At 44.4% G+C, this 25,173-nt stretch overlaps 4 protein-coding genes across 4 annotated transcripts; 3 read left to right on the top strand and 1 right to left on the bottom strand.

The window, feature by feature from the left end:
* Positions 1 to 595: 595 nt before the first annotated feature.
* LOC133911709 (dehydration-responsive element-binding protein 2E-like) lies at positions 596 to 1,846 on the top strand. The gene is made up of 2 exons (XM_062354079.1): positions 596 to 697; positions 777 to 1,846. The coding sequence occupies exon 2, from the start codon at positions 799 to 801 to the stop codon at positions 1,717 to 1,719; it is 921 nt and encodes a 306-aa protein (XP_062210063.1). The 5' UTR covers positions 596 to 697; positions 777 to 798; the 3' UTR covers positions 1,720 to 1,846.
* A 246-nt stretch (positions 1,847 to 2,092) lies between these two features.
* On the bottom strand, positions 2,093 to 5,250 carry LOC133911708 (adenylosuccinate synthetase 1, chloroplastic). The gene is made up of 4 exons (XM_062354078.1): positions 4,928 to 5,250; positions 3,209 to 3,901; positions 2,820 to 3,131; positions 2,093 to 2,594 (listed from the first exon to the last, which is right to left on the bottom strand). Exons 1-4 carry the CDS (start codon positions 5,213 to 5,215, stop codon positions 2,424 to 2,426), a joined length of 1,464 nt encoding a protein of 487 aa, XP_062210062.1. The 5' UTR covers positions 5,216 to 5,250; the 3' UTR covers positions 2,093 to 2,423.
* Positions 5,251 to 18,510: 13,260 nt separating this feature from the next.
* On the top strand, positions 18,511 to 19,701 carry LOC133910914 (uncharacterized). The gene is made up of 2 exons (XM_062353151.1): positions 18,511 to 19,060; positions 19,563 to 19,701. Exons 1-2 carry the CDS (start codon positions 18,562 to 18,564, stop codon positions 19,586 to 19,588), a joined length of 525 nt encoding a protein of 174 aa, XP_062209135.1. The 5' UTR covers positions 18,511 to 18,561; the 3' UTR covers positions 19,589 to 19,701.
* A 315-nt stretch (positions 19,702 to 20,016) lies between these two features.
* LOC133910450 (uncharacterized) lies at positions 20,017 to 24,550 on the top strand. Its single transcript, XM_062352846.1, has 10 exons — positions 20,017 to 20,415; positions 21,839 to 21,913; positions 22,012 to 22,065; positions 22,167 to 22,245; positions 22,356 to 22,483; positions 22,622 to 22,705; positions 22,793 to 22,876; positions 22,955 to 23,106; positions 23,325 to 23,475; positions 24,001 to 24,550. Exons 1-10 carry the CDS (start codon positions 20,017 to 20,019, stop codon positions 24,391 to 24,393), a joined length of 1,599 nt encoding a protein of 532 aa, XP_062208830.1. The 3' UTR covers positions 24,394 to 24,550.
* The last annotated feature ends 623 nt before the right edge of the window (positions 24,551 to 25,173 follow it).

Here is a 25,173-nt window from a genome sequence, read left to right on the forward strand (position 1 = left end):
TATTACAGTGACGACGACGAATCAACGTGCTCGCTTTGCTAGCCGTACGTCCCCGGTGCATATCCATTCATGCGTGCATGGTTATTCAAAATTCCATTTCTGAAAATGCAAATTGTTGCAGAGTAGTAGTGTGGGAAAAATACATCTGCGCCTTGGGTACAATTCACAATTACATAAACAATTTGTTCAATTCATCATGAATATCGCAAAAACAAAAACCAAAAAGAGCGGGTTTGTGCGCTAATCGACCCTTTCCACTAAGCGGTATGTAAATTCAGGATTGCATACCAGTTTGTTCGATTCAGTTCATGAAAAATAAAATGAGGACATATATACATCTCTAAACTAGACATGAAAATGACAAGAAGACCATACCAGCTAGAGAAGAAAATATACAGTATCGATCATTCCTAGAGATGCCAAACGTTCACATGCTGCCTCCAATAGCTCACGCTCACAGGTCTTGAAAAAGCGCGACACCGTACGCCGAGCATGCATTCCCGGCCGTGACGACATTTAAACCCATGCGAAGCCGATCACACCCCCGCGCGCTCTACTTATCCCGCGCCTCCCCTCGCTCGTCACACTCTCCTCACTACTGGCCGCCCACTTCAAAAGTTCGAGTTCAAAACCTCCTCTTCGATCCCCTCCACTCCAAACTCGATCCTCTTCTCCGCCACCGCCGCTTGCTACGTAGGTACGTACGCTAGCTGCACTTGCAGGCTCACGTCTCGTTTGCCGGTTTTCTGAATGCTGATACGTGCGTGCGCGTGCAGGAGAAGATCGGAGCTTGGGACGATGGAGAGCTACGGGCGGAAGCGGGCGTGGAAGAAGGGGCCGACGCGGGGGAAGGGAGGCCCGCAGAACGCGGCGTGCGAGTACCGCGGCGTGCGGCAGCGGACGTGGGGCAAGTGGGTCGCCGAGATCCGCGAGCCCAACAAGCGCACCCGCCTCTGGCTCGGCTCCTTCGCCACCGCCGAGGAAGCCGCGCTCGCCTACGACGAGGCCGCGCGCAAGCTCTACGGGCCCGACGCCTTCCTCAACCTGCCGCACCTCCGCGCCTCCGTGTCGGCCGCCGCCGCGCACCAGCGACTCAGGTGGCTCCCGGCCTCCGCCAGGGGCGCCGTCGCCGCCGTGCCGGCGTATGGACTCCTCAACCTCAACGCGCAGCACAACGTCCACGTCATCCACCAGAGGCTGCAGGAGCTCAAGAACATCTCGCCCGCCAAGCCACCGCCGCCGCCCACGCACGCCCTCGAGCTCCCAACTCACCCGGCCTCCTCCTCTCCTTGCTCCACCGTGACCACAGGCGTAGCTGCCTCAACAGCTCTGCCGCCGCCCATGTCATGCTTCCAGGCCCTGGAGCAGGCGGTGGCCACGGCCGCGATGACGGCCGACACCGCACCGGGCGAGCGCGCCTGCGCCGGCGCGGACAAGCCCCAGCTCGACCTCAGGGAATTCTTGCAGCAGATCGGCGTGCTCAAGGCCGACGAGGACGGCGCGGCCGCCAAGGAAGGCTTTCACGGGGAAGGCGAGGTGGCAGGCGCGTATGGCTTCGGTGGCAACGGCGAGTTCGACTGGGACGCGCTGGCTGCGGACCTGAACGACATAGCGGGAGGCCACAGCGGCGCGGTCGGCGTGAACGGGGCGTTTCAGATGGACGATCTGCATGAGGTCGACCAGTTCAGCTGCTTGCCCATCCCTGTCTGGGACGTGTAATCTGAATCCATGCAAGAAGCTTCGGTGTCCTGCCTATCTCCATTCACATGCATGGAACCTTTCAGTAGTGCACAAGCTTTAGCTTTCAAGTTCATGTAATCTGATTCTGATGGGTGATGAGTTTGGTGTGGTGGATTTTCATAAATCGGTGATGAACTGGGCCTGTTATTCTGAAGCTAAAAAACGTGCCTTGTAATAGCTGGTATTTCGTTTTCCCAGAACAATTCGATGGATTCAGTACACTGACAATTGGAGTAAAAAACGTAAACAATAAGCTGGCAAAGTAGGGCAAACAAGCGCATATTTCGATCAAGTAACTCAGGAGTCAGGATGAACCTCCCATTTTAAACCAAGAACAGGAAAGACAAGCATCAACAAAGGAATCCAATCCCGGATGTATATCGGGTTCCGAGCAGGCAAGTTTCATAATTAGTGCAAAATATATGATGTACCACCGAACAATTGGTAGAGTCAAACGACAGTGCAAAATACTCATCCTTCCTTATTCGCCATAGCTGATGCCTCGGCAGACGTTCTAGAACAAGTTCTGATTATTGCGGGCATTAGACCATTTCACCGGTCAGTAACTTCTCCACTGCATCACAGCTACCATGGCAACAAAGAGGAATAATAAGAGCAAATGCTCAAGTCCTAGTTAGGGCTGAAATTCTTTTTCGCCCATTGAAGACCGAATGAAGTTGTTTTCACTTGTATATGAGAGCATCTCTCCTAGGTCCAACACCAATGTAGTGTACTGGAACACCAACAAGCTCTTCTATCCTCTCCACATAGAGACGGGCAGCTTGGGGAAGTTCATTGTAACTTCGAACAGAAGAAATGTCACTTTGCCACCCAGGCAGCACCTCATATTTAACCTGAAACACAAGACAAGGGATATAATAGATGAAAGATATGTATTCTTACCTGTCTAAATTGTCACTGCCAAACTGGTAACACAAGACAAGCTTATGATATTTGTCTTGAAACTGGACAAATAACAGTAAATCGTTGGCACAGCATAATGCTCTTATCCAAAGGCCTTACTGTTCAATCGACAGGCCATGGAAACACAGTGAACAGAAGTACATGTCAAAGCTTACCTGTACTTGCTCCAGGTTGTCAAGATCCCCTGGGAAGGATTGTAGCTTCTGTCCATCAATTTGGTTGTAAGAAACACCAAACTTAATTTCTGACAACCCAGACAGAACATCAAGTTTGGTCAGATTAAGTGATGAAAACCCATTGATTTGGCAGCAGTACTTAAGTGCAACAATGTCAAGCCAGCCACATCGCCTTGGGCGACCCGTTGTCGTTCCAAATTCCATTCCAGCCTTCCTAAGGAGATCCCCTTCCTCTCCAAACAGTTCAGTTGGGAAAGGACCAGATCCAACTCTTGATGTGTAAGCTTTCACCTACACGTAAAGTATATAGAATACATAAGCCTACAACACAGAAAGAGGAATGCTCAACTTCAATGGTTCTAACTTACCACTCCAATCAGGTCACCAATTACCCTTGGGGCAATCCCAAGTCCGGTGCATATTCCACCAGCTGAAGGGCTAGAAGAAGTCACGAATGGATAAGTTCCAAAATCAATATCCAGCATAGTTGCTTGGCCACCTTCAACCAGAATTTTCTTCTTCTGTTGGATAGATTCATTTAACACATGCACAGTATCAGCAATGAAGGGCTCCAAGCGCTCTGCAAACCTCTTGTACCTCTCAACCTCTTCCTTGAACATGCTTTTGCTGTACTTCAAGCCTTGAAACCTCAAAGCAGCATCTTTCAATAAGACATCAAGCTTATCCCCAAAAGTGTCCATGTGCCTTAGATCACAAACTCGCAGTCCATTTCGAGTTACCTTGCTAGAGTAACAAGGTCCAATGCCTCGCTTAGTTGTCCCTATAAAGGAATCTTCCAGCTCAGCTTCTCTAAGTCCATCTACAATCTGGTGCAAATCAAACAGCAGATGTGCCCGATCAGAGACCAGTATCCTTCCATTGCAACGGACTCCATTGGACTCAAGACCATCAATTTCGCCGAAGAACCCTGGAACATGGATCACTGCTCCGTTGCCAACGACACAAACTGTCCCTTCGTGGAGAATACCAGATGGAACAAGATGAAGGGCAAATTTCTTGCCTTCAGAGTTGTAGATGGTGTGTCCAGCATTAGCTCCACCCTGATAACAATATGGTGGAAACTCAGATAAGTCTACTAAACTCAGGAGAAACAGCTACTTGATACTGACTACTTATACTGAAGTCTAAGAACTTTATGTAAAGTGTGTATACATTTAGAATGGAAATTCAATTATGCAAAAAGAGGGAACTAGTGAGAATCTAGGAAACATCAAGGGAAAAAAATAACAAATAAGGGAACGGCTATGGCTATGCATAGAAGGCATTAAAATGAGATGTGGCCTCCAGGAGCAGCAGAATAGTACATGTTACTAACAAACTGCCAGTACAGCTAGAAGAAGATGCAAAACATAGTGAAATCTTGAGCCTGAGTAAGTTAAGCAACTCGCAACACTTTCCTTCAAGAACACAAACAACTAGCAGTACTTTACCAAGCATAGCATAAAAGCTTGCAGCTTTACTAGTTTCTCCATAATATAACCACAAATGCAAGATTTCTCATACAACCTAGTAAAAAAAAAATACTCTTTTGCTCGAATCAACCATTGCACGGATAATCTATACAGGCGAATCTTTAACATCTACAATTTCTCTACATGATTTAAGACCAGATATTCCAGCATAGTAGAAATGAAAATTATAATCGGTGCCAATGCATCTTTTAGACATATTTTAACGGTTCATTAATTCTGTTACGATCAAGCATCCAGAGATTCATGTTGCCATCCAAAGGTGCAGCCAACATCCAGCAAATGTAAAAGATCGATCATCTACAGATCAGCAAAACCATATGGAACTATAAAGTTGAAACTTTACTTTCTTCTACAAATTTTGCATAAATCAACGAGGGGGCCCCAACAATAAGACCAGAAGAAGGTGAATTCTACAAACAGATTACACTTTCATCATCGAACACCAATCCAGAAAATTAATCCCGAATTCTCAAGATTCGTCCGGTGAACTGCAAGATCACACTACCACCGGACACGCACAGTAGTGCCCCCAAACAACAAACTAGGCATGGATTAGCGATTTGGCCTAACAAAAACCGAATCGTGTCCCCTCACCTGGCAACGCGCGACGATGTCGAAGCGGGGGGCGAGCACGTCGACGAGCTTGCCCTTCCCCTCGTCGCCCCACTGCGATCCCAGAACTCCGGAGACCTGACTCAGCGCTGAGACCCTATCCTCCGCGGAACCCGCCTGAACAGTCGCGGCCGCGGCGGACACGGCGGCGGGGGCAGGGAGGCGTGTCCTGGGCAGACGTACTGACTGCGCCGCCGGGGAAGCAGGGGAGAAGGATTTCCCGCTCCCGGCGGCGGCGGCGGCCGGGTGGCTAAGAGTGGAGAGTGGCATGGCCGTTCGAGGGTTTTAGGACGGCCTCGGTCGGGGGCTTGCACTTTTCTATGTATCCCGATTGCGGCCCGTTTCAGCCCCAGAAGCCGGAAGCCGAACAAAACGGGTCGCTTTTGGAAGCAGCTTATCAAAAGCAAAAAGCCCATTAAATTGCTAAAAGTTGCAAGCGAGAAATACGTTGCAGGATACTTCTCTAGCTTTTGCAGATGCTAGAAATAAGAGTGGACACCAAGTTAAAATGTATTTACTCGTAATTGATATCGTATCTCTCCCTTTCCCTCCCCTCGCAACCAAGCACTCCTCGACCGAAATCTCCTCTAGCTATTAGGGTTTCACCAGAGGAGCCCCGTCTCCCCCACCGCCACCCGTCCCCTCCCTTGCCTCTCAACACCGACCCGTCACCTTTGCCGCTGCTACCGTCTGTCACCCTTCGACACCTCCTAGTTATCGATCGCCACAATTAGGGTTTCGCCAGAGGAGGGCCGGAGATCGATGAGCATGCCCTTTGCCTCTCTCATGGATCCATGTAGCTCTGGGGACCTAATTTATTTTCGTTGCAAAAAAGATTCAAACTTTAGTGACTTCAGTTCAAATATGTTGAATTCGTTGTCGCGAATTTGTTGTCGCGAGAATGTACACTAATTGGTGTTGAAAGATGATATTTGATGCTAAGCTTTTGGTTCATTTCAAAACTGAATCAAGTGATGTGCCATGTAAATATTCTATGCACTACACATGTTTGTAGGTTCTACGAGGTTGTGTGATACTGGATAGCAATTGCGATGTAACAAGTCCTTATAAGAAGATGAAAAGTGATGTATTTCTAAATTTATTACATATAATTGTGAGCTTTAGTGAAGACCGATATTTGTTTCCATGTTATATCTTTGTTCATTCTAAAATTTTACAGGATTTTATGTCATCCAATATATGATATCTGTGTTCTTAAAAAAATAGTCTGGTATCTAAGTATTATACATGCCATTTTTTCAATATTTCTACTCATTGTGTTAATTTTATGCTGGTTCACAGGGAAGCAGTTTCACAATGCTGGTGCAGAGGAAGATATTTCCTTCTACGGAGAAAAAAATTGAGAAGACAGGTTTTACTGGTGGATTTAACTACTACAGATGCATGGATTTGTATGCATCTTGTTTCACTCTCACAATTTATGTATTAATAACTGAGTTAGATTTCAGCTGGTTCCCATGCTTATTCAAAATATATGTATTAAGGCTTTAACCAAAGCTGACAAAGGCATTTATTTTTATTTTATTTGTAAAATTAGGTCCCTCTTACCAGGGGCCTTCTTTGAAGGCCAGATGAGGGCGTGCGACATCCCGGGATAGAATCTGGGTGGACTCGGCCACTCCCTGCGGCTTTACCAATCGAGCTCCGTGCTCGTTCGCGACGAAGAATGCCTCAGGTAAGAGAGACCCGGTTCTTAAAAAAAAAAAGGCATTTATATGGTCTCATCCGATACATTTTATGTTCGGCAGGAACTGGGAGCTTTCTGCACCATGGACTGGAGCTCCAATAAAAGTTCCGACAAAGTTCATTGTTGGGGACCTGGACCTTACATGCAACACACCGGGGGTACAAGACTACATTCACAAGGGTGTGGCTTCAAGGCAAGCGTGCCAAATTTGGAGGATGTGGTTGTCATGGAGGGAGTCACTTCATCAACCAGGAGAAGCCTAATGAGGTCTCTGATCACATCTGTCAGATATTTCATGCTTCTATATTTTCCATACTAACTTAGCAGGATTTTAATCGAGCAGTACTTCTGTGTGCTTTTGTATGTACACATAAAAGTAGACGGTGTAATTGAACAAGTTAAGCAGTGGAACTTATGTGTGCTTTTGTAATGTAGTGGAGAAGTTCAACTTGTAATAAAAAAATGTGTATGAATTTTTAATATTTTGCAATTGGTTTTTTTCTTTTTCTGTAGGTTTTAGGTGGTACAATCTTTTGGTGAAGCAGTATTTGCAAACAGCGTAATATATAGTAACAAAAGCTAAAAGATGAGCGTATAATTTAGGAACCGTTGCAACATATAGGCATTGTACTAGTTATGAATAGGCATCTATAGTTGCTTCATAATACATATCTTTAAATTACTCACTTCATTAGATGGTGCTTTGAGAGATGCGATCAAGATGCTACATGCCCAATAATCATGAAGTATCGTCATCTCAACCTAGTTCATTAGGACATAAAGAGAACGATATGAATATTGTTTGTGATAGTATTGCTAACGCTTTGATATCAATGAGAGAATATGCAACATGTAATGTTCTTTATCATCATTTTCTAATTCGCTAATCAATGGAATGATGACATTCTACTATGGGACACACATGTTTCCAAAAATTAAAAAATATGGTTGCTTAATTATTTACATTTCCAATAAAACTAAATCAATCACTAATACAATTAGTAAATATTAATAACATCCACTAAACAATTTACAAAACTAAATACATTCACTCCATACAGCTAGGGACATTACAAACATTACACACTCTATTCAGCTCAAAAGCTATCAGCTAGATAGGGTAACCAAACAACGTATCAGTTTCTCCAAAACCATCAGCTAGAAGTAGCTTTTGGAAAAGCCTCAACCCAAACAATTAGTAACTTAAGGAGAAAAGGACTTAGAGTATGATACCTCTGTGCCCACCGGTCAATATATGTAGTGCATCTAAGCAATTTTAAAATTTACATGCATGTGAGTGCTTTCAGCGGTGTTATATATGAAGGCGTGTGATAATGGCACATTCGCACGTGTGTGAGTGTGGTGTGTATGTATAGTAGTTTGTGTGGTTAGAGATGGTAATAGGCTCCGAAACCCGATACCTGGCGGGTAATTACTCCATCAGGAGTTGGGTATGGACCTCTTCTTGTACCCGCGGGTCTGTTAACTGGACAAAATCGCCACCAATCATGTGGAGCGGGTATGAGTCCGTTATCCTACTACCCGTACATGTGTACCAATGGATCCTCAACCACATGCCATCACAAATCTGGCCCAACTAGCCCAATTGACCCACTGTAAAACCCTAGAACCACCCGCCACCCAAAGTCCCTAGCCCCAAAATCCCAGACCCGTGTCATGCGACCGTGCGCGTGAAGCAATGAAGTCACCGCCCCTCCCAACCACCACCATTGCCTCCTCCTTCGTCGCCCCTCTCGCCTATCACCGTTGTCACCCCCTCACGAATCATGGCTGCCATCGTCACCGGATCACCGCTGCCGCCACCCCCAACCATCTGTTGCAGTGGTGGCCCTACCCGCCCGGCGCCGTCGTCACCCCCTTTCGGATCCCAACCATCACTACCGGATCCCCGCCGCCGCCGCCACCCTCAACCATCTGTTCCCGCGTTTCAAACAATCCGTTCCAATCCAAATTATGGTTAGCTAGCTTTTCCTCAACATGCATCAAATGCATTTATCTTAAATCAAGAAATTCTGAAGAAAAATAATTTGGTTCAATAGGATTGCGCGTGACACAACACTTTTTTCTGCTGAGGAGACAATACATGTTTGATTTGTGCCTGGCCTTGCTACGACTAAGTTTAGTTATATCACAGATTTTTAGTTAATTTTTTGATTGATTGTCATAATTATGGTAAACCATATTTTGTTAGTCTTATATTTCACATGTTATATATTTAATTTTTAACTAATTTTACTATATTTGTGACTAAGAATTTATTCGCCACACATTTTTAGTATAATATAATGATAGAATCAGGCTAAAAAGTTATACTTTTACGTTACTAAAGACATAAATAGTTATATTTTTTGAAATAGATTTTAAAAATTATAGTTTACGTTACAAGTATATAAATAGTTATATGTTTGTGAAATTTACTCTCTCTTTTTTACGCTTTTCAACAAACTTCTTTGGTGTGGAGGGATTTTGCCTCCGTGCCTGCTCCATCCATCCCATGCTTCTTTTCCCTATCAGTCGTGGAATGAAAGTACCTCTTCCATTGAAAAAAGTGAGAAATTCAGGTTCAGTACCATTTCAAGATTCATCAAAATCATTCCGAATAAGAGGAACAAAACATTGGCTTTAACATCCTCTTCCTATGACTGTAGCAGGCCAGGCACGCACGAGTGCTCCTGAAGTTTCCGCCTTAACACGAGCGGTGCTTGCATCAGTTGAACTGCAATCCGTGAGCATAATGAAGAGAGAACCAATTACTTTCACATGATGCGCGCTGACATATGTGTAAATATCGACTTTTTCAACCCTAGAAGTGGTTCTTGGAAATTTAGTTATCTTACCACAGTCGAAACTATTCCATTTTTCGTGTCAGCCGTAGGCAGGATATTTCCATTCTAGATAACATGCATAGCGGATTTGCTCATGCCCAAGCCCACAACGAAAACGGATGCCGTCTTCCAGAGAACACGGAGTTTCAGAGACACAGCCAAATACACTTTCTCTCTTTTACTTCCCTTGCAAGCCTAAACTCTGAAGCACGGGCACGCTGAGAAAACCCAATCTAGTATAGCGATAAGCGCTACACGGCAGTCGGTGGTAGCTCGGGGTGACACCTCCACCCATGCTGCGTGTCGTCTCCACACTCAGGGGCGAAGCTACGTTGTGGCTGGTGAGTGCATATGCACTCCCCTCTCATCTAAAATTATCACTGAACATAGGGACGATAAACAGTAAATAAACATTGATTTTGTGAATAGTAATCATACGTGCACCCCCTCGGTTTGGATCTGGCTTCGCCCCTATCCACACTCCTCACCTTACGCCTGCTCCTCCAACGCCGACCTCCGCTAAACCCTAAACCCCTCCTCCGTTCCCACTTCCAGCCACCGCGGCCGTTTGACGCGCTCTCGTCCTCCGCAGCCAGCACCGCGGGGGCGGGGGAGGTGGCAGTGGAGGAGCACCTCGTGCAGTGCGCGGCGAAGGCCAGGGCGCCTGCAGGTGGACTGCCGATTGGGTTGAATTGAGTACTAATTGGTGTGTGAATCGAGTGTTTGTCTACTGGGATCGTGACAATTGGTATCAAAGCCCGTCGACCCCCGGAGCTGTAGTGCGGGGGCCATGAATTTCGCTGGTGGAGGAGCTCATGGTGGCAGTGCTCGCCACCCGTTCGCTGAAATGCCAAACTGGCTAGACACCACCCCGAGCTGGCTTCTTCGCGTCACCGTCAGCCAGGTGCGGTACCCGGTGATCGAGGAAGTGCTGCACGTAGTCTACGACATCTACGGGGTGACAGCGGTGCAGGTGCTCGCGTCGACGACCACGTGGCGCGTCGAGGTTGCCGTCTGGTTCCAGACGAGCAAGGGAGCGGAGCAGGCGCGGCAAGCCATTCCATGGACGCAACGTCTACGCCGGCTGCTGTGCCTTGGACATCCAGCGCGTGCACCATCTTCCCGGCGTCGGCAACCACTCTGGCGAGTTGGCGTACTCGACTATGGCCTCGGTCACGGCAACCTTGGCGGCGTCTGCTCCCCATCATCCGCCGGTGGCCACCGCTGCGCCAGCGCTCGCCACTTGCGTGCCGAACTTCGACAACGCGCCCGCATCGACCACCGCAACGACGTCCACGACCATCAGCCACATAGACAAGTCCCCACTCGGAATTGATCTCAACGCCTCCAACGTGCATCAGTGTTTTCCCGAGTTGTCCACACCGGCGTCGGCAACCGACCTTGCGCCGACATCCGTTACGCCACTCACCGTTTTGGCATCGATTCTCGCGGAGATCGCTGAGAGGGTGGCGGCGCTACAGGTGTCCACTGCAGCGCTATTGGCGTCGACGCGCTCGCTAGCGGCCAAGACGAGTTCACTGACGGCATCACCGGCATCAGATTTGGCTGCTACCACATCTCCATCTTCCCCAACTTCTTCACTCGACGCGGCAACGGATCCGGCTTCCTCGGCGCTTGGTTAGCTACCAGCGGACCGGGGCGAGCTCGTAGAGGAGGCGGCGGTTCACTTCCGTCGAAGAGCCGGCTGCCGGACTGTAACACCCTAGTTTTTTCAACTTTTTGGAAATAGTAATAAATATCTTTTTTCTTAGAATAGGGTGTTATTCTTTGCCTCAAAATCTTAGGAGAAAGAAATTATTTTTCTAAAATCTAGAAAAATGAACCTAGGCTATATTATAGTTTGTTGCATTCATACTGAGTGGCTATATTATAGTTTGTTGCATTCATACTGAGTTTAGCTGCATTAGAGTTTTTGTTGTGTGGAAAATAAGCTTTTGAAAACCCCGAGCGCGTTGTTCGAATTTTGAAAAAAAAAAGTTTGAAAAGGTTTTATTAAAGGAAAATCTTTTTTTCTCTCTTTGGGCCGAATCTTCCTTTTCCCTCCCCTTTTTCTTTTCCCCTTTCCGACCATTTTTTTCCTTCCCAGGCCGGTCCGCTCCCTCCTCCCCTCACCCGTGCCTCCCCGCCTGGGCCGGCCGAAGGCCACGGCCCAGCAACGCCGAGCCGCTCCTCCCAGTGGCGCCCGGCCAAAAGCCGCCTTCTCTCCGCAAGACGCCGCCAGGTGGGCCCCGTGCCTTCTTCCTCTTCCGCCCGAATGGGACTCCGCCCATGTCCGAGTCGAGGCCGACGTCGTTCGCCGCTCTCCCGCGTTCGTATCCCAACCAAAGTGAGCCAAATCCAAACCGCATGCCCTTATCCCTTCCCCCGCCTATATAAAGCCCGGACCCCCCCCCCCCTCTTTTTCCCATCTACCTGGCCATCCGAAGGTTTTTCGCCCGCCACCATAGCCGAGCCACCCGAGCTTTGTCACCACCGTTTCGACGCACGGTTGCCGAAGCCAAGCAGCGCCCGAGCCTTTCAGTCAACCTCTGCGCTCGCCAGAGCCGTCGCCGTCGAGTTTGGCTGCCGGAGCGACCCTCCCCGACGCCACCCAAGCCTCACCAACGTCTACCCCGCCGTCGCACGTCACCCGATCCGCGCCGTCGTCGGTACGTGCCCTCAAACAGTTTCATGTGCCCTCTTCTCTCTTCACCACCGCTCACCGTTGTCCCCCGTGACCGGCGACGTGGTCCGTCGCCCCTTTGGCGAGGACACCGCTGTGCCCGAGCTTACCGCTGCTGCCTCTCCTCTCTGAGCCAGCCGTCCAAAGCCCCATCCAACCCCAGCCATCCGATCTAAAACAGATGGCCTAGATTAGATCCAAAATAACCCTTCGTCGAGCCAATCTCGTGGCAACACGTGGCATGTGTAATCCTAGTCACCAAGCTGGCCACATCATCGCCACTTAAGCCGACCACCTCAGCCAATCAGCCTACGTGGCAGTGCCACCTCACCCAAGAAATACCTAGTCATATTCCGAATTAAATTAATTCATGAACAACGACGATTTTGCAAATAAGTCCCTTTGTTTTTACAAAAAGGCCCTTAAACTTTTTGTTTAATTCAAAACAAGTCTTTTTTCCTTTTAAGATTTAATCTAAAACTTGTTTTTAGCTTAACTTTCTCGTTCTAGCTCCGATTTAGATGATTTTCGTGCTCACGTGTTCATAGAGACGTGTACTATCTTGTAGTACCTTTTTCATATATGTTAGTTATTATTTGGTGTACTGTTCTTAGTTGGTTTTGTTGTATGTTTTTCTGGTGTGTGTCGAGAGCAGACAAAGAGCAGTTCGAGAGTCTCCAGGATCAAGAATTTGAAGAGTTTGAGCAGCAAGTTGGTAGAGGCAAGTGTCCTTGAACATTTTGAACCCAGTTTTGTTTAAAATACATTCTTTTATTTTAAACATGCATGCTGTTAATCCTGAATCCTATGTACTTATAGTATCCTGTTCCATATAATTCCTTGTGGCCATATTGTAAGTAAAGGATATGATGGGTAGTCATGCTTAGCTTTGCACAAGGGGATTGAAGGGTTAAGGGTTAAACATGATTAACAAATTAATGCAATTTTGAGTTGAAAATATTAATGATGGCATTAGCAACATGGAACCTTAGGCCTTGAGCAAAGTTGGGTCGGTAATGATGAAGTTATGATGTTGATTTAGTGTTTGTTCAAGTAACCTAAGTAAGGACCGGTTCGTGGAACGACAACTCAAGATATATCGTACCAACTACGAGATCTGGTATGGGATAGGCATAGCCTATTAATTAGTGGATTCTAGTTTTTGTGCATGCCAAACGGAAGAGTGGATGTGTGGGGATGGTAAAGGTCAGAACCATTGGGTTAGTGGTATGAGATGTGTAGTGGAAGGGAATGGTGAAAACTTTTCGGAGCTATAAGACACAAAAGGGGGCTTCTAGGTGGTGTGAATGCCACTTTGACGGCGGTGAAACCTAGCGGGCATGCACATACTGGATGAAACTTTGTAACAGTTTTGTAGTGACTTTCCGGGCAACACACCACTAGTGTGTGTTAAGTGTTTCGCGGACACGGTAACAAGGAAAATCACGACTTGTGAGGAAAGCTGGACAACCTCCGCAGAGTGTAAAAATCTGATATATCATCCGTACTCATAGTTATGAAAGACTTGGATCCTCACATGATTAGCCAAATGGGTTAGGGTTATTTTGGTCTGTTGGGAGCCTGATGTGGGATTCAGGTGGATGGGAAAAATGTGGAGATGGTTCTAGGAGTTGGAGATCTACTGATGAATCACCTAGATAAGTAGGATGCTTTCATAATACTTTGTTAGTATAGTTGGTTTTTATGCAAAATTTTAACTATTACAGCTTGTTATTTGTTTAAGTTTACATAGTATTTTTACTTCCCACACTTGCGAAGTACTAGTTATACTCACACTTGTTGTTTTTACCCAAATATCCTCTAAGCGCTGCTCAAACATTGAAGGAGATTCAGATTTTTTTTTGATCAAGATGAAGACTGCTAGGCTGGCGTTTTCCCGGTCAATTACATGTGGAAGTTAGAGTTTCGCGGAGTTTAGTTGTGTGCTTTTGTATAAGTCTTTATAGTCTCTTTATTTATTTTAGTTAAACGTTATAATAATAATACTGTATGTGATACATTAATAAGATCACTGTTTATATAAAATTTGATACTGTTATACATATGATTTACTTCTAGTTTTATCTCTTTCTAAAACCGGATGTGACACGGACTGGCGCTGCCGCCACCGAACGGCATGCCTTCTGGAGAGACGGCGCGTCTACCTGACATCACCCTCATCACTGGCGGCGACGACTGCCCTGCAGAGGCGGATCCAAAGGGTGGCACAGGTGGGCCATGGACCACCCTAATATTTTTCTGTGGCCCAAGGCCCATCGACGGATCCGTCCATTTTCGTTCGGCCCATTCATCCGTCTCCACTCTCCAGAGTCCAGACTGCAGCGCCGCCCACTTTCCCAGTCCTGGCGCCGTCGGCCGTCCGCAGTCTGCTCCGCAGCTCCGGAGTCCTGAGTCGATGAGTCCTGTCCTGCCCCCGCCGTCCGGCCGTCCGCTGTCAGGCGTCAGCAGTTCGCTCCGCGCTCGGCGCTCAGCGCTCGCTGTTGCCGCCCGCCCTGAGGAGCCGTGAAGAAGCCACTGCAGCCGAGGTTCATGACTGTTTTCTCTCCTCTCTTCAGAACTCCGATTAGTTGATTAGCTTGATAGGAGAGAATGAATCGATAAAAGGCTTATGTGTAAGTCAGTTTAGTGCTCATGATGAGGATTGTTTTACATTATTTTGAGCCGGAATACAATGTCTTTTTTTTTCTTCAGATTTCAGATCGCAGTAATTCTATATTCTGATCAAATATAATGATATTTCCGGCGATCCTCACATTTGTTCAAATGAAGAGAGATATAGCAATTGTTGCATCGACACTTTCCAATTGACACATTTGTTCATATCAGCCTGAAGGCTCGCTGAAGCTGCAAACTAAGGTGATGATCGATTCAAGTGCTGACCAGTGAGTCTGTGAGTGTCTGAGTGATATGAACCAGCTCGACTGCTCGACCAGCTTGACTGCTCGAGGCGCTCTCCACCAAGCTCAAGGCCAAGAGCCCAAGACCATCCGGCCTGCGCTGAGCCGTATGAGCTATTCCCTTTGCTTTCAATCAGCTCGTTTTGCGCTCTGCCTGTATAAATTGCATGAGGCACCATCCCAGATTCCCAGTCACTCTCCGCCACCAGTTAAATAGATCTCCCAATCACAATTCACAAATGTATTGTATGATTTACATAACCATCAATTTATGTCTGAATCTGATAAATTGAGTATTTTTATTGTAGAATTGTTGCAACATGAAGAGGAATGGAGACATTGCATCTCTTTTTCGGAAACATAGAGCAAAGAAGATTGCCTCTTCTTCATCTCCTTCTTCGGTTGGTGTTGTGGCAGAAGAGCAAACTCAAGAACAAGAAGGCACGCCAGAGCAAGAGAGAGTAATTGAAGAAATTGTGAATCTGATGCCATCTTCTCCACCATCTGTTCCACTTGAAGATGTCTCACAACTACCACCGATTTATGATATTAATCGCCTTCCACATGATCCCGGGGAAAGACTGCCCATTGTAAGTTATCCTATCAATGATCAAGATGCAATTCGAAGAGCATATAGTCTTAAAAGGTCCATTCCAACCTTATGCGCATGATTTTGCAAAAAGAAAAATTGGAAATAGAGATCGACAATTCACTCCTTTATGGTTTCATAAATATCATTGGCTTGAATATAGTATCAAGAAGGAATCTGTATTTTGCTTTGTATGCTACTTGTTCAAAAACGAAAAAAGTAAGGGCAAGGGGACTGATGCATTTATTAAAGGTGGTTGGAGAAATTGGAATAGAGGAGAGGAAGCACTTGATAAACATGTGGGTGGTGTAACAAGTGTACACAATGCAGCTCAAGAGAGATACAACTTATTTATTAATCCTAGTGCGGCAATTGATAATCAAATTGTGAAGCTGAATAATGAGGATCTACGTCTTTACAAGATCAGATTGACTTATTCACTTAGATGCTTGAAGTTTCTTTTGCATCAAGGATTAGCATTCCGTGGACATGATGAAAATGAAGAGTCTAGCAATAGAGGAAACTTCCTTGAACTTTTGAATTGGCTTGCAGCAAATAGTGAAGAGGTGAATAAGTATGTTTTGAAGAATGCTCCAGGTAATTGCACCTTAACTTGCCCAGAGATACAAAAGCAAATTATTCAATGTTGTGCCATAGAAACTAGAAAGCAAATTATTGAAGAACTTGGTGATGAGCATTATGCTATTCTAGCTGATGAGTCTAGTGATGTATCACATAAAGAACAACTAGCTCTTTGCTTACGTTATGTTGATAGATTGGGAAGGCCATGTGAGCACTTTCTTGGAGTTGTTCATGTAGATGATACTACTTCTTTGTCACTTAAGGAAGCAATTCAAGCTTTACTTGTTAGTCACCATTTGACTATAACTCAAATCCGTGGTCAAGGGTATGATGGAGCTAGCAACATGAAAGGAGAGATTAAAGGGCTAAAAACATTGATCATGAAAGAGTCACCTTCTGCTTATTATGTCCATTGTTTTGCACATCAACTCCAACTAGTTCTTGTTGCTGTTGCCAAGGGAAATGATGATTGTGTGTGGTTTTTTGATCAAGTATCTCTCTTGCTGAGTATTATTGGAGTTTCTTGTAAGCGTCATGGCATGCTTCGAAATGTTAGACTTCAGAATATCTTGAAAGCACTTGAATGTGGTGAACTAGAAACTGGGAGTGGATTAAATCAAGAGATGGGGTTAGCTAGGCCTGGTGAGACTCGATGGGGCTCTCATTACAAAACTGTTGTTAACATTATTGCTATGTATCACATAATCTGTGAGGTACTCATAACTCTTGGAGAAGATACTTCACAAAGGGGTGATTGGCCAAAAATACATACTATGGTTGGAGTGTTTGAGTCATTTGACTTTATTTTCAGTGCACACTTGATGCTTGTCATTCTTGGATACACAAATGATTTGTCCCAGTGTTTGCAAAGAAGAGATCAAGATATTCTTAATGCAATGACACTTGTTAGTTTGGCAAAGAGTAGAATGCAACAATTGAGGTCTGATGGGTGGGATGCATTCATTCAAATGGTCACTTTGTTTTGCAATAAACATGGCATCGAAGTTCCTGTAATGGAGGGTAATTATGTGCCTTATGGAAGATCAACACGGTTTGCTCGAAACCAAACAAATGATGACCACTTTAGAAGAGAAGTATATATTGGAGTGATTGATCAAATTAATCAAGAGCTTGACAATCGGTTTGATGAGGTTAATATGGAGTTGCTTTCTTGTATGTCGGCCTTGAATCCTGCCGACTCATTTGCCTCTTTTGATGCAGACAAGGTACATAGACTTGCTGAGTTTTACCCTAATGATATTTCAAGCACTGACTTGATAAGACTTGAAATGCAACTTGATAACTATATTGATGATATGAGGAGAGGTGATAGCTTCAAAGGCATAGACAACCTTGTGGACCTCTCAATTAAGCTTGTTGAAACAAAGAAACATAAAGTTTATGATTTGGTGTACTTGCTTCTCAAATTGGTATTGCTTCTACCGGTGGCGACGGCAAGTGTTGAAAGGGTATTTTCTGCAATGAATTTAGTCAAGAGTAAATTGAGAAATAGGATGGGTGATAGTCTTTTGGATGATTGTCTAGTCACGTTTATTGAGCGAGATATTTTCTCCAAAGTGAATGAAGATGATATAATCGAGACTTTTATGACTATTAGAAGGTGTAAGACTAACAAAAATTAGTATTGCAATCTTCTTTGAGACTTGTACCGTGTTTTTTATAGTCTTTAGATGGGTGATAGTCTTTTTAACGCAAATTTCAGACTTGTATGTTGGTAAAATTTCATACTTGTATTGTGCTTTTAGTAAAATTCTATACTTATATGTTAGCACGTTATATTTGTGGTATTAAAAAAAGTTATGTTAAGTTGAACCACCCTTAACCAAAATCCTAGATCCGCCACTGCTGCCCTGCTTCCTTCGTCCTCCGCCGCATCCCGTCGCTCAAGGATGATTCGCCACTGCTCTCCGCGATCGCCACCCACGCCGCGGCCATCGTTCTCTTCCACGACGACGTCAATCTCGAGAAAGCGCGAGAAGTTGTCGCGGAACGCCGGATTGGCCGCGGTGAGCTGTGCGGGTGCGTGCGTGCTCACGGTCTCCTCCAGCGCGCACTCCCCGGGGAGCCACCACCTCGTCTCCTCATGCGTTTGAATCCCGCGGAGATGCACGGCGACGTGGTGGACCAGGAGGGTGGTTAGTGTCGCGGCTCCACTGGCGGTAAACTTCTCGTTTGCTTTCCTCCTGGGGACGCGCTGCTCTCGCCTCCCCGTCATCTCCAGCGTCTCGTTCGGCTTCCTCCTGGGAACGGGGAGCGCGCTGGAGACGCTATGCGGGCTAGCGTCGCTGGGCATGCCTCCACCGCGTTGCCCTCGTCGCCCTACATCTACGCAGCGCCCATCCGGCTGCTCGGCCGGGAGGATAGCATCATTGCCACCGCGGGGGACTTCACGCTCCGCACCATCCCGCAGATGATCGCTCTCACCACCAACCTCTCCGAGGCGACGCCCGCCCACTGCTCGATTGAATGCCTCCCCAACAGCAGTCGCAGTGGCTTCCTTCATGGAAGCCTCGCCATGGGCGCGATGCCGGGGCGTGCAGTGGTGGTCGTGAAGCGGCTCCCAGCCATCGGACGCGACGGTGCTGCGCACGTCGACTACGTCTTCTCCCTCACTTTCGGCGTGAACAAGGGGGGTGTTTGCTGTGTCCGTTTTGTGGAAGATGTGCACTACACTGCATTGATCGAGCAGGCACATAGCTCAGTTACGAGCTTGGCTGAGCAACCTACATGTCCAGCATGTCTTGAACGACTTGATCAAGATCCTGGAGGTATTCTCGCTGCAATCTGCAATCATTCTGTTCATTGCTCGTGCATATCGAAATGGACAGACTCTCCATGCACAGTCTGTAGATATTGTCAGCAGCAATCGGAGAAATCCAGGTGTTCTATTTGCGGAACTTCAGACAATCTTTGGATTTGTGTAATATGTGGCCATGTCGGCTGTGGAAGGAACAAGGGTGGCCATGCTATTGAACACTGGAAAGAAACTCAACATTGCTATTCACTTGAATTAGAGACACAGAAAGTTTGGGACTATGCGGGGAACAACTATGTCCACCTTTTGCTCATGAAAATTACCAGGTCAGTAAGCATTTCTGAAACAATTGTGAACCTTGCTTGTGAATGTGTTGTACTTGAGGCAGAACAGAGATTTTTCAGTCAAGCTTTTGATTATATAATATGGAAAGAGGCGAACAACTCTAGTCTAGTGCCAGTTTTGATCCTCAAGGTTTACAACCACAATGTTACTGCTCTTTGTCTGCGATGCAGCATGCATCTCCATTTTGTTGACATGAGTTCTAACGAGACAGAGTTCACGGCAAACATCAAGAAGCTGCAAGTGTCATGTGAAATTGGTGGTTATGAAATCAGCTTTGATGCGATTCAACATTCTCGAGCAAAGAGCAAGGTGAGCTACTGTGACTTGAGGAATAAATCATGGATAAGGCAGGTTGAGTTGAGACCGTGGCCACCACCTCAAATCCATCTGAAAGTGTTACGGATCAAACACTATCACGAAGATGGACTATCTTGGTTGATCCTAGCTATGATGCAAGTAGAACTCCATGGGCTAACAACTATTGCAGCAGAAGCGTGGAGTTTGTTTATGTACAGGCAATATGATCAAGCAAGGTGTGCAGATAATTGGTGCCATCAGCTAATGGGAGAGCAGCTAGTGTCCCTGCAGTGGCCATTGACCTCTAGTATGTCTAATGGTGCTCCCATGGTTCATCAAGCATGTAGAGTTGAATCAGATTTCACAACAAAGTGCAAGGATTGCAAATTGGATAATATCTTGGCATCACCCATTGTTTTGTTGAACAAGTTCAGATCTCATGTTGTTGGGCTATATGTGCAATCATTTGGTTCTCATGGGAAGTTGGACAATGGCGGCACTGAGGAAGTGGATCTACGAGGTAAAAACTCTACTCTTTCCATGGTAAAGCAGTTCCATGAAGCTTCTTCTTGGCTGAAAGCACAGGTGGTGAAGAGCAACGAGCGTATCAGCAGTGGCATTCAGAGGCTTGCAGTGGATTGTCAGGTTGTCTACAAAATTGAATGGTTGCAAGGGACCAGGGACCCTGGTGGTTTCAAGCTCGACAATGATGAGATCGGCTTGAGGGCAAGCCCGATCTTAAGGAGGGGAGAATGTCAGAGCTTTTTTTATTTTTATATTTTTTCAATTAAAAAATTAAATAAATAGATTCTTGATAGAAAAAATTGCAAAACTAAGCGTCTGAGAGGGCGGTAAGCAGTCTCCCAGGCTCTTACCTGCCCTTTCAGGAGGCGGATAGGCTTACAGCCATATGAAGCTTACGTGAACAGTAATCTACGATGAACAGTACTTTGAAGTTTAATTTCTCCTCCTACCTTCTGTATTCAAAACAGTGATATTCTGTTGCTCCAAAAATTCTAAAAATTTTTGTACGTGTTTCATAATTCATGTGCAATCCATTTTAGAATTCACCAAAAAAATCCTGTGTAGAATTTAAAATAAAATTCACCAAAAAAAGATTATTTTTATAACTTCTAGAAATTGTTAGTGCCTCAAATAAATTTCTAAAAAACTGGTAAAATTCACTAATATTCTTCTTATGTGATGAGATAATTTCTAAAATTATTTTTAGCAGTAGGTTTATATATGTTTTAATTCAAATTAAGTTAAAAGAAGAATATCACATGAAATTATAAAAATACATATAAATGGTGCATTACAAATGAATTCACTTTTTTACCATATAATATAGGGCTGAAAATAATTTAGAAATTATCACATCATATAAGAAGAATATTAGTGAATTTTACCAGATTTTTAAAATTTTATTTGAGCCCTAACAATTGCTAGAAGTTATAAAAGTAGACTTTTTTGAAGAATTTTAGTTTAAATTCTATATAGGATTTTTTGATGAATTCAATTAAAATGGGTTGCACATGAATTATGAAACAAGTATAATTTTTTTTAGAATTTTTGGAGCAACAAAATATCATTGTTTTGAACAGAGAAAGTAGGAGGGAAATTGAACTTAGGAGGACTGTTCATCGTGAATGCGCTTGCCGCCGCTGCAAGCCTACCCGCCACTGAAAGTATGGTAAGAGCCTGTGTGACTGCTTACCGTCCTCTTAAGAGGCGTTACGTGACTAACCGTTTCATGAGAATAGTAGACGTCTAGTTTTGTAATTTTTTTTTTATAAGGAATTTATTTATTTAATTTTTTAATCGAAAAAATAAAAAAACTCGAGAATGTCACGTTTGTGGGCCACGCGATGTGCTCCCGGGTTGGACTTGCGGGCTGGTTCTAGGCCCACTCGGCTGGAAGGAAACAACCAGATAAAAAGAGACGAGCGACAGCAGAATGAGGCATCAATAAACAAACAGGAATAGTCTTCTTCCTCCCTCGACCTCTTCTTCTCTGATTCCCCAACCTCACTGCTGTTCCTCTACACCCAGTCCCCTTCTCCTCTTCCCAGTCTAATTGCTCTTCCCATCCTAAATTCCTCTTCTCCATTTGTACTCGGATTGAGTGGTGACTTGCATATTGCTATGAACTACCGATTGGGTTGAATTGAGTACTAATTGGTGTGTGAATCAAGTGTTTGTCTACTGGGATCATGACATATATGTATTCGTCAAAACCCTTTATTGGCTTCCAAAGCCGAGTAATCTCTTTTCTAAAAGTTTTGGCTATGTGGAGTGAGGGTCTGATGTCTGGTTTTGTAGATTGATGTACCATTGGAGGTGGTCCATCTATCCGATGAGTATTGGAACCATGTGGTGAGTAAGCTTCATTTGAGCTTTTCCCCTCTGAGCCTTGTCCAATGCACTTGTTACAGTATTTATTCTGAGAAAAAAAATATTGTGAATTTGATATCTAGGTATCTCATATCATCAATGAGTATCGCTGTGGTCGTACGCCGAACCCTGATGTTCTTTGCAACACGAGAATAAAGTTTGGTATGAACTTTGTATTTTGATGGCAATATGTTCTTCTACCATGGAAACCCAAATTTATGTTGAGGTGCATTTTTCTAACTATGATGTTTTGCTTATTGTTGCTTGTGCAGGGGCTTTCTTAGAAGCTATTGAAAAATTGGGATTTGACTACATAGCTTCAGGACATTATGCCCATGTAATCCATCCTTCCGTTGAAAATACGGAAGCGCCATCAGTACTACAATTATCAAAGGATAAGGTACTTTGCACATTCCCACTCACATATATCATTTGATTTCTACAGAGTTGTGATTACAGTAATGACATAGTCAGATTGTTAATTTGATTTGGTACTGTTATATGAATCACCTTTTCTGTTCTCTAATTGTTATTCCAGGTCAAGGATCAGACCTATTTCCTCTCGCATCTATCTCAATCTCAGCTTAGAAGGCTTATTTTCCCACTAGGATGTATTACAAAGGTTCGGTGGATTTTCAACAAACAAACATGTATGTCATGGGTCAGATGCCAAGATTTGCTTTACTAATCCTTTTCGTGTATTATGCAGGATGAGGTGCGCAGACTGGCTGCTCAAATGGGCCTTCCTAACCAAGGTAGAAAGGACTCACAAGGGATGTGCTTTCTTGGAAAGGTAAACCTGTACCTTCTTAGTGATCGATGTTCTTGTTAAATGATATCATCGTGGAGCTACACAAGTATCTCTTGCTAGGTCAAGTTTAGTGAGTTTGTTGAAAGACATATAAGAGAGATGGAGGGGGTCATACTGGAAGCTGAGTCTGGAGACTACCTAGGGAAACACCGTGGGTTTTGGTTCTATACAATTGGTCAGCGGCAAGGATTGCGGCTTCCTGGAGGACCTTGGTATGTTCTGTTTTTTGAGGCATACTCAATTTCTGTATGCTACAATGTTATCAGCTAATTGTGTAACATTACCATGTTTGGTGAAAACTATTGCTCTGGCCTGAAGTTGGCTGTTGCAACACAGAAAAGAAACACAAACAAACAAACCCATTGGCATGTAACTGTTTACTTTATTCATCCTGAAAATTCATCAATTGAATTGGCCTCATATTATGCAGGTACGTGGTTGAGAAAGATGTTCAAAACAATGTGGTTCTTGTATCAAGGAATTACTATTCGCTGGATAAAAGGAGGCGCGCATTTCGTGTTGGATCACTAAATTGGTTTAACAATTCTGGACCTGCAAACAACGAGCAACTTAAATGCAAGGTAAGAGAGTACCACATATAGTAGTCTTAAAGGCAGTATAATACACTGCTATTGGCTTTTTCTGTCTGGTATTGTTCAATGTTAAATAGGCCAGTGAATAGGTGTGGATTAGAAATGTGTGCTTCAACAATTTGTCCCCTGCTATAAATTACCAGCATTTGCTATGTGCTTAGTGTCGCTTGTTTCAGCAATGAATTGCTTCCAAGTCAGGATGGGTAGAATGGAAGAGTCCATGCTGGACTGTTTTTATGACCATTTCGTTTTATTTTCTGGGTTGGGGGCCTGACACGGGTGGGTGATCGATCCTGTTGATTCTTGTTGGACTATGGTTATAGTCTGAAATTTAATAGCCCAAAATTGATTGAAAATCAACAACAAAGTGGCACTGCAGCTTTCAGGAAACCTCTCCCCATCTCACGCTTAAGCTGGATTTGTTTCTGTGTTTTTGTTTTATGCTGAGATTGATAGTACGTTCCTGTGTGAATTTACTGGTTTCTGTGCTAATATGAAAATTCTGAACATCAGGTGCGACATAGCCCTGAATTTCATGGTTGCACTGTGACAAAAGAGCATACAGGAGAAAATGATGTTTTGGTTGTGCATCTGTCTGAAGACGACCAGGGCTTAGCAGCTGGTCAGTATGCAGCGTTCTACTGTGAAAATTCATGCCTCGTATCAGGCATAATTTTGGATTCGTGGGACGAAATGAGCTTCCCTGTTTGCTCAAGGGCACTCGAAATTGCTAAACTGGAGGACAAGTTGAGCCTAGGGAAGCCAGTAAGAACTAGTCTGATTGGCGCATCTACGTCGCGTCTGTTTTTATTTCATTGTATAGAGCATGATAAAAGAAGATTAAAAAAATTAAGTTCACAAATTTTGTGCATTTCAATATTTATTTATAAATTTATCAATGTTTAACACATTCAATTAATTATAGAGAAAACAGTAATGCTTTTATGCATGCACATAGTTTTAACATGTAGATGAAAGTGATACTAACCTAAAAAAAATTGTTTCATATTTTTTTGAGTTTTAGATATTTTTCTTTGCATTTTTAGATTTTTTTTAGCCTATTTAACAATATAAATAATATTTATTTCGACATTTTCCTGTAATTTCCTGAAAAATGAAAAATACATATATACATGTACTATATGTATGTGTACACATATATATACATATACATATACCTGTACGTGTATATATACATATACCTATACTTATATGTACACATACAAATATACATATACATATACATATATATAATCAGTATCAGACCCATTACCACAGTAAACTACAGTAGCAGAGGGCTGAAAGTCTGCCGAATCTTATCGGGATAGTATATGTTATTGATACCAACCCACTACTACATTAAACTAAAGTAACAGAGGGGCTAAAAGGCTGCCGAATCTTGACTGGATAGTATATGTTATTGATTATGAACTTTGGAACATATCGTGAAATCGGAACCGGAGGCATCAAAGCTGCCTGACACTAACAGGTTGATGTAGCCTTCTATTAATTGCACCAACGGTGCTGCAAAGCTATACATCGGCAGTTTCACCAGCCGAGTTCTTCTTTGAAAACATAGTGGCATGTGTTGGCGACCTCAAGGTGGTGGTTCTTCTTTGAAAACATAGTGGCATGTGTTGGCGACCTTGCTTTTCGAATCAGGAGAAGCCTCTGGATAGAAGTGGT

The sequence above is a fragment of the Phragmites australis genome, chromosome 3 (assembly GCF_958298935.1).
Source record: "Phragmites australis chromosome 3, lpPhrAust1.1, whole genome shotgun sequence".
Lineage (NCBI taxonomy): Eukaryota > Viridiplantae > Streptophyta > Magnoliopsida > Poales > Poaceae > Phragmites > Phragmites australis.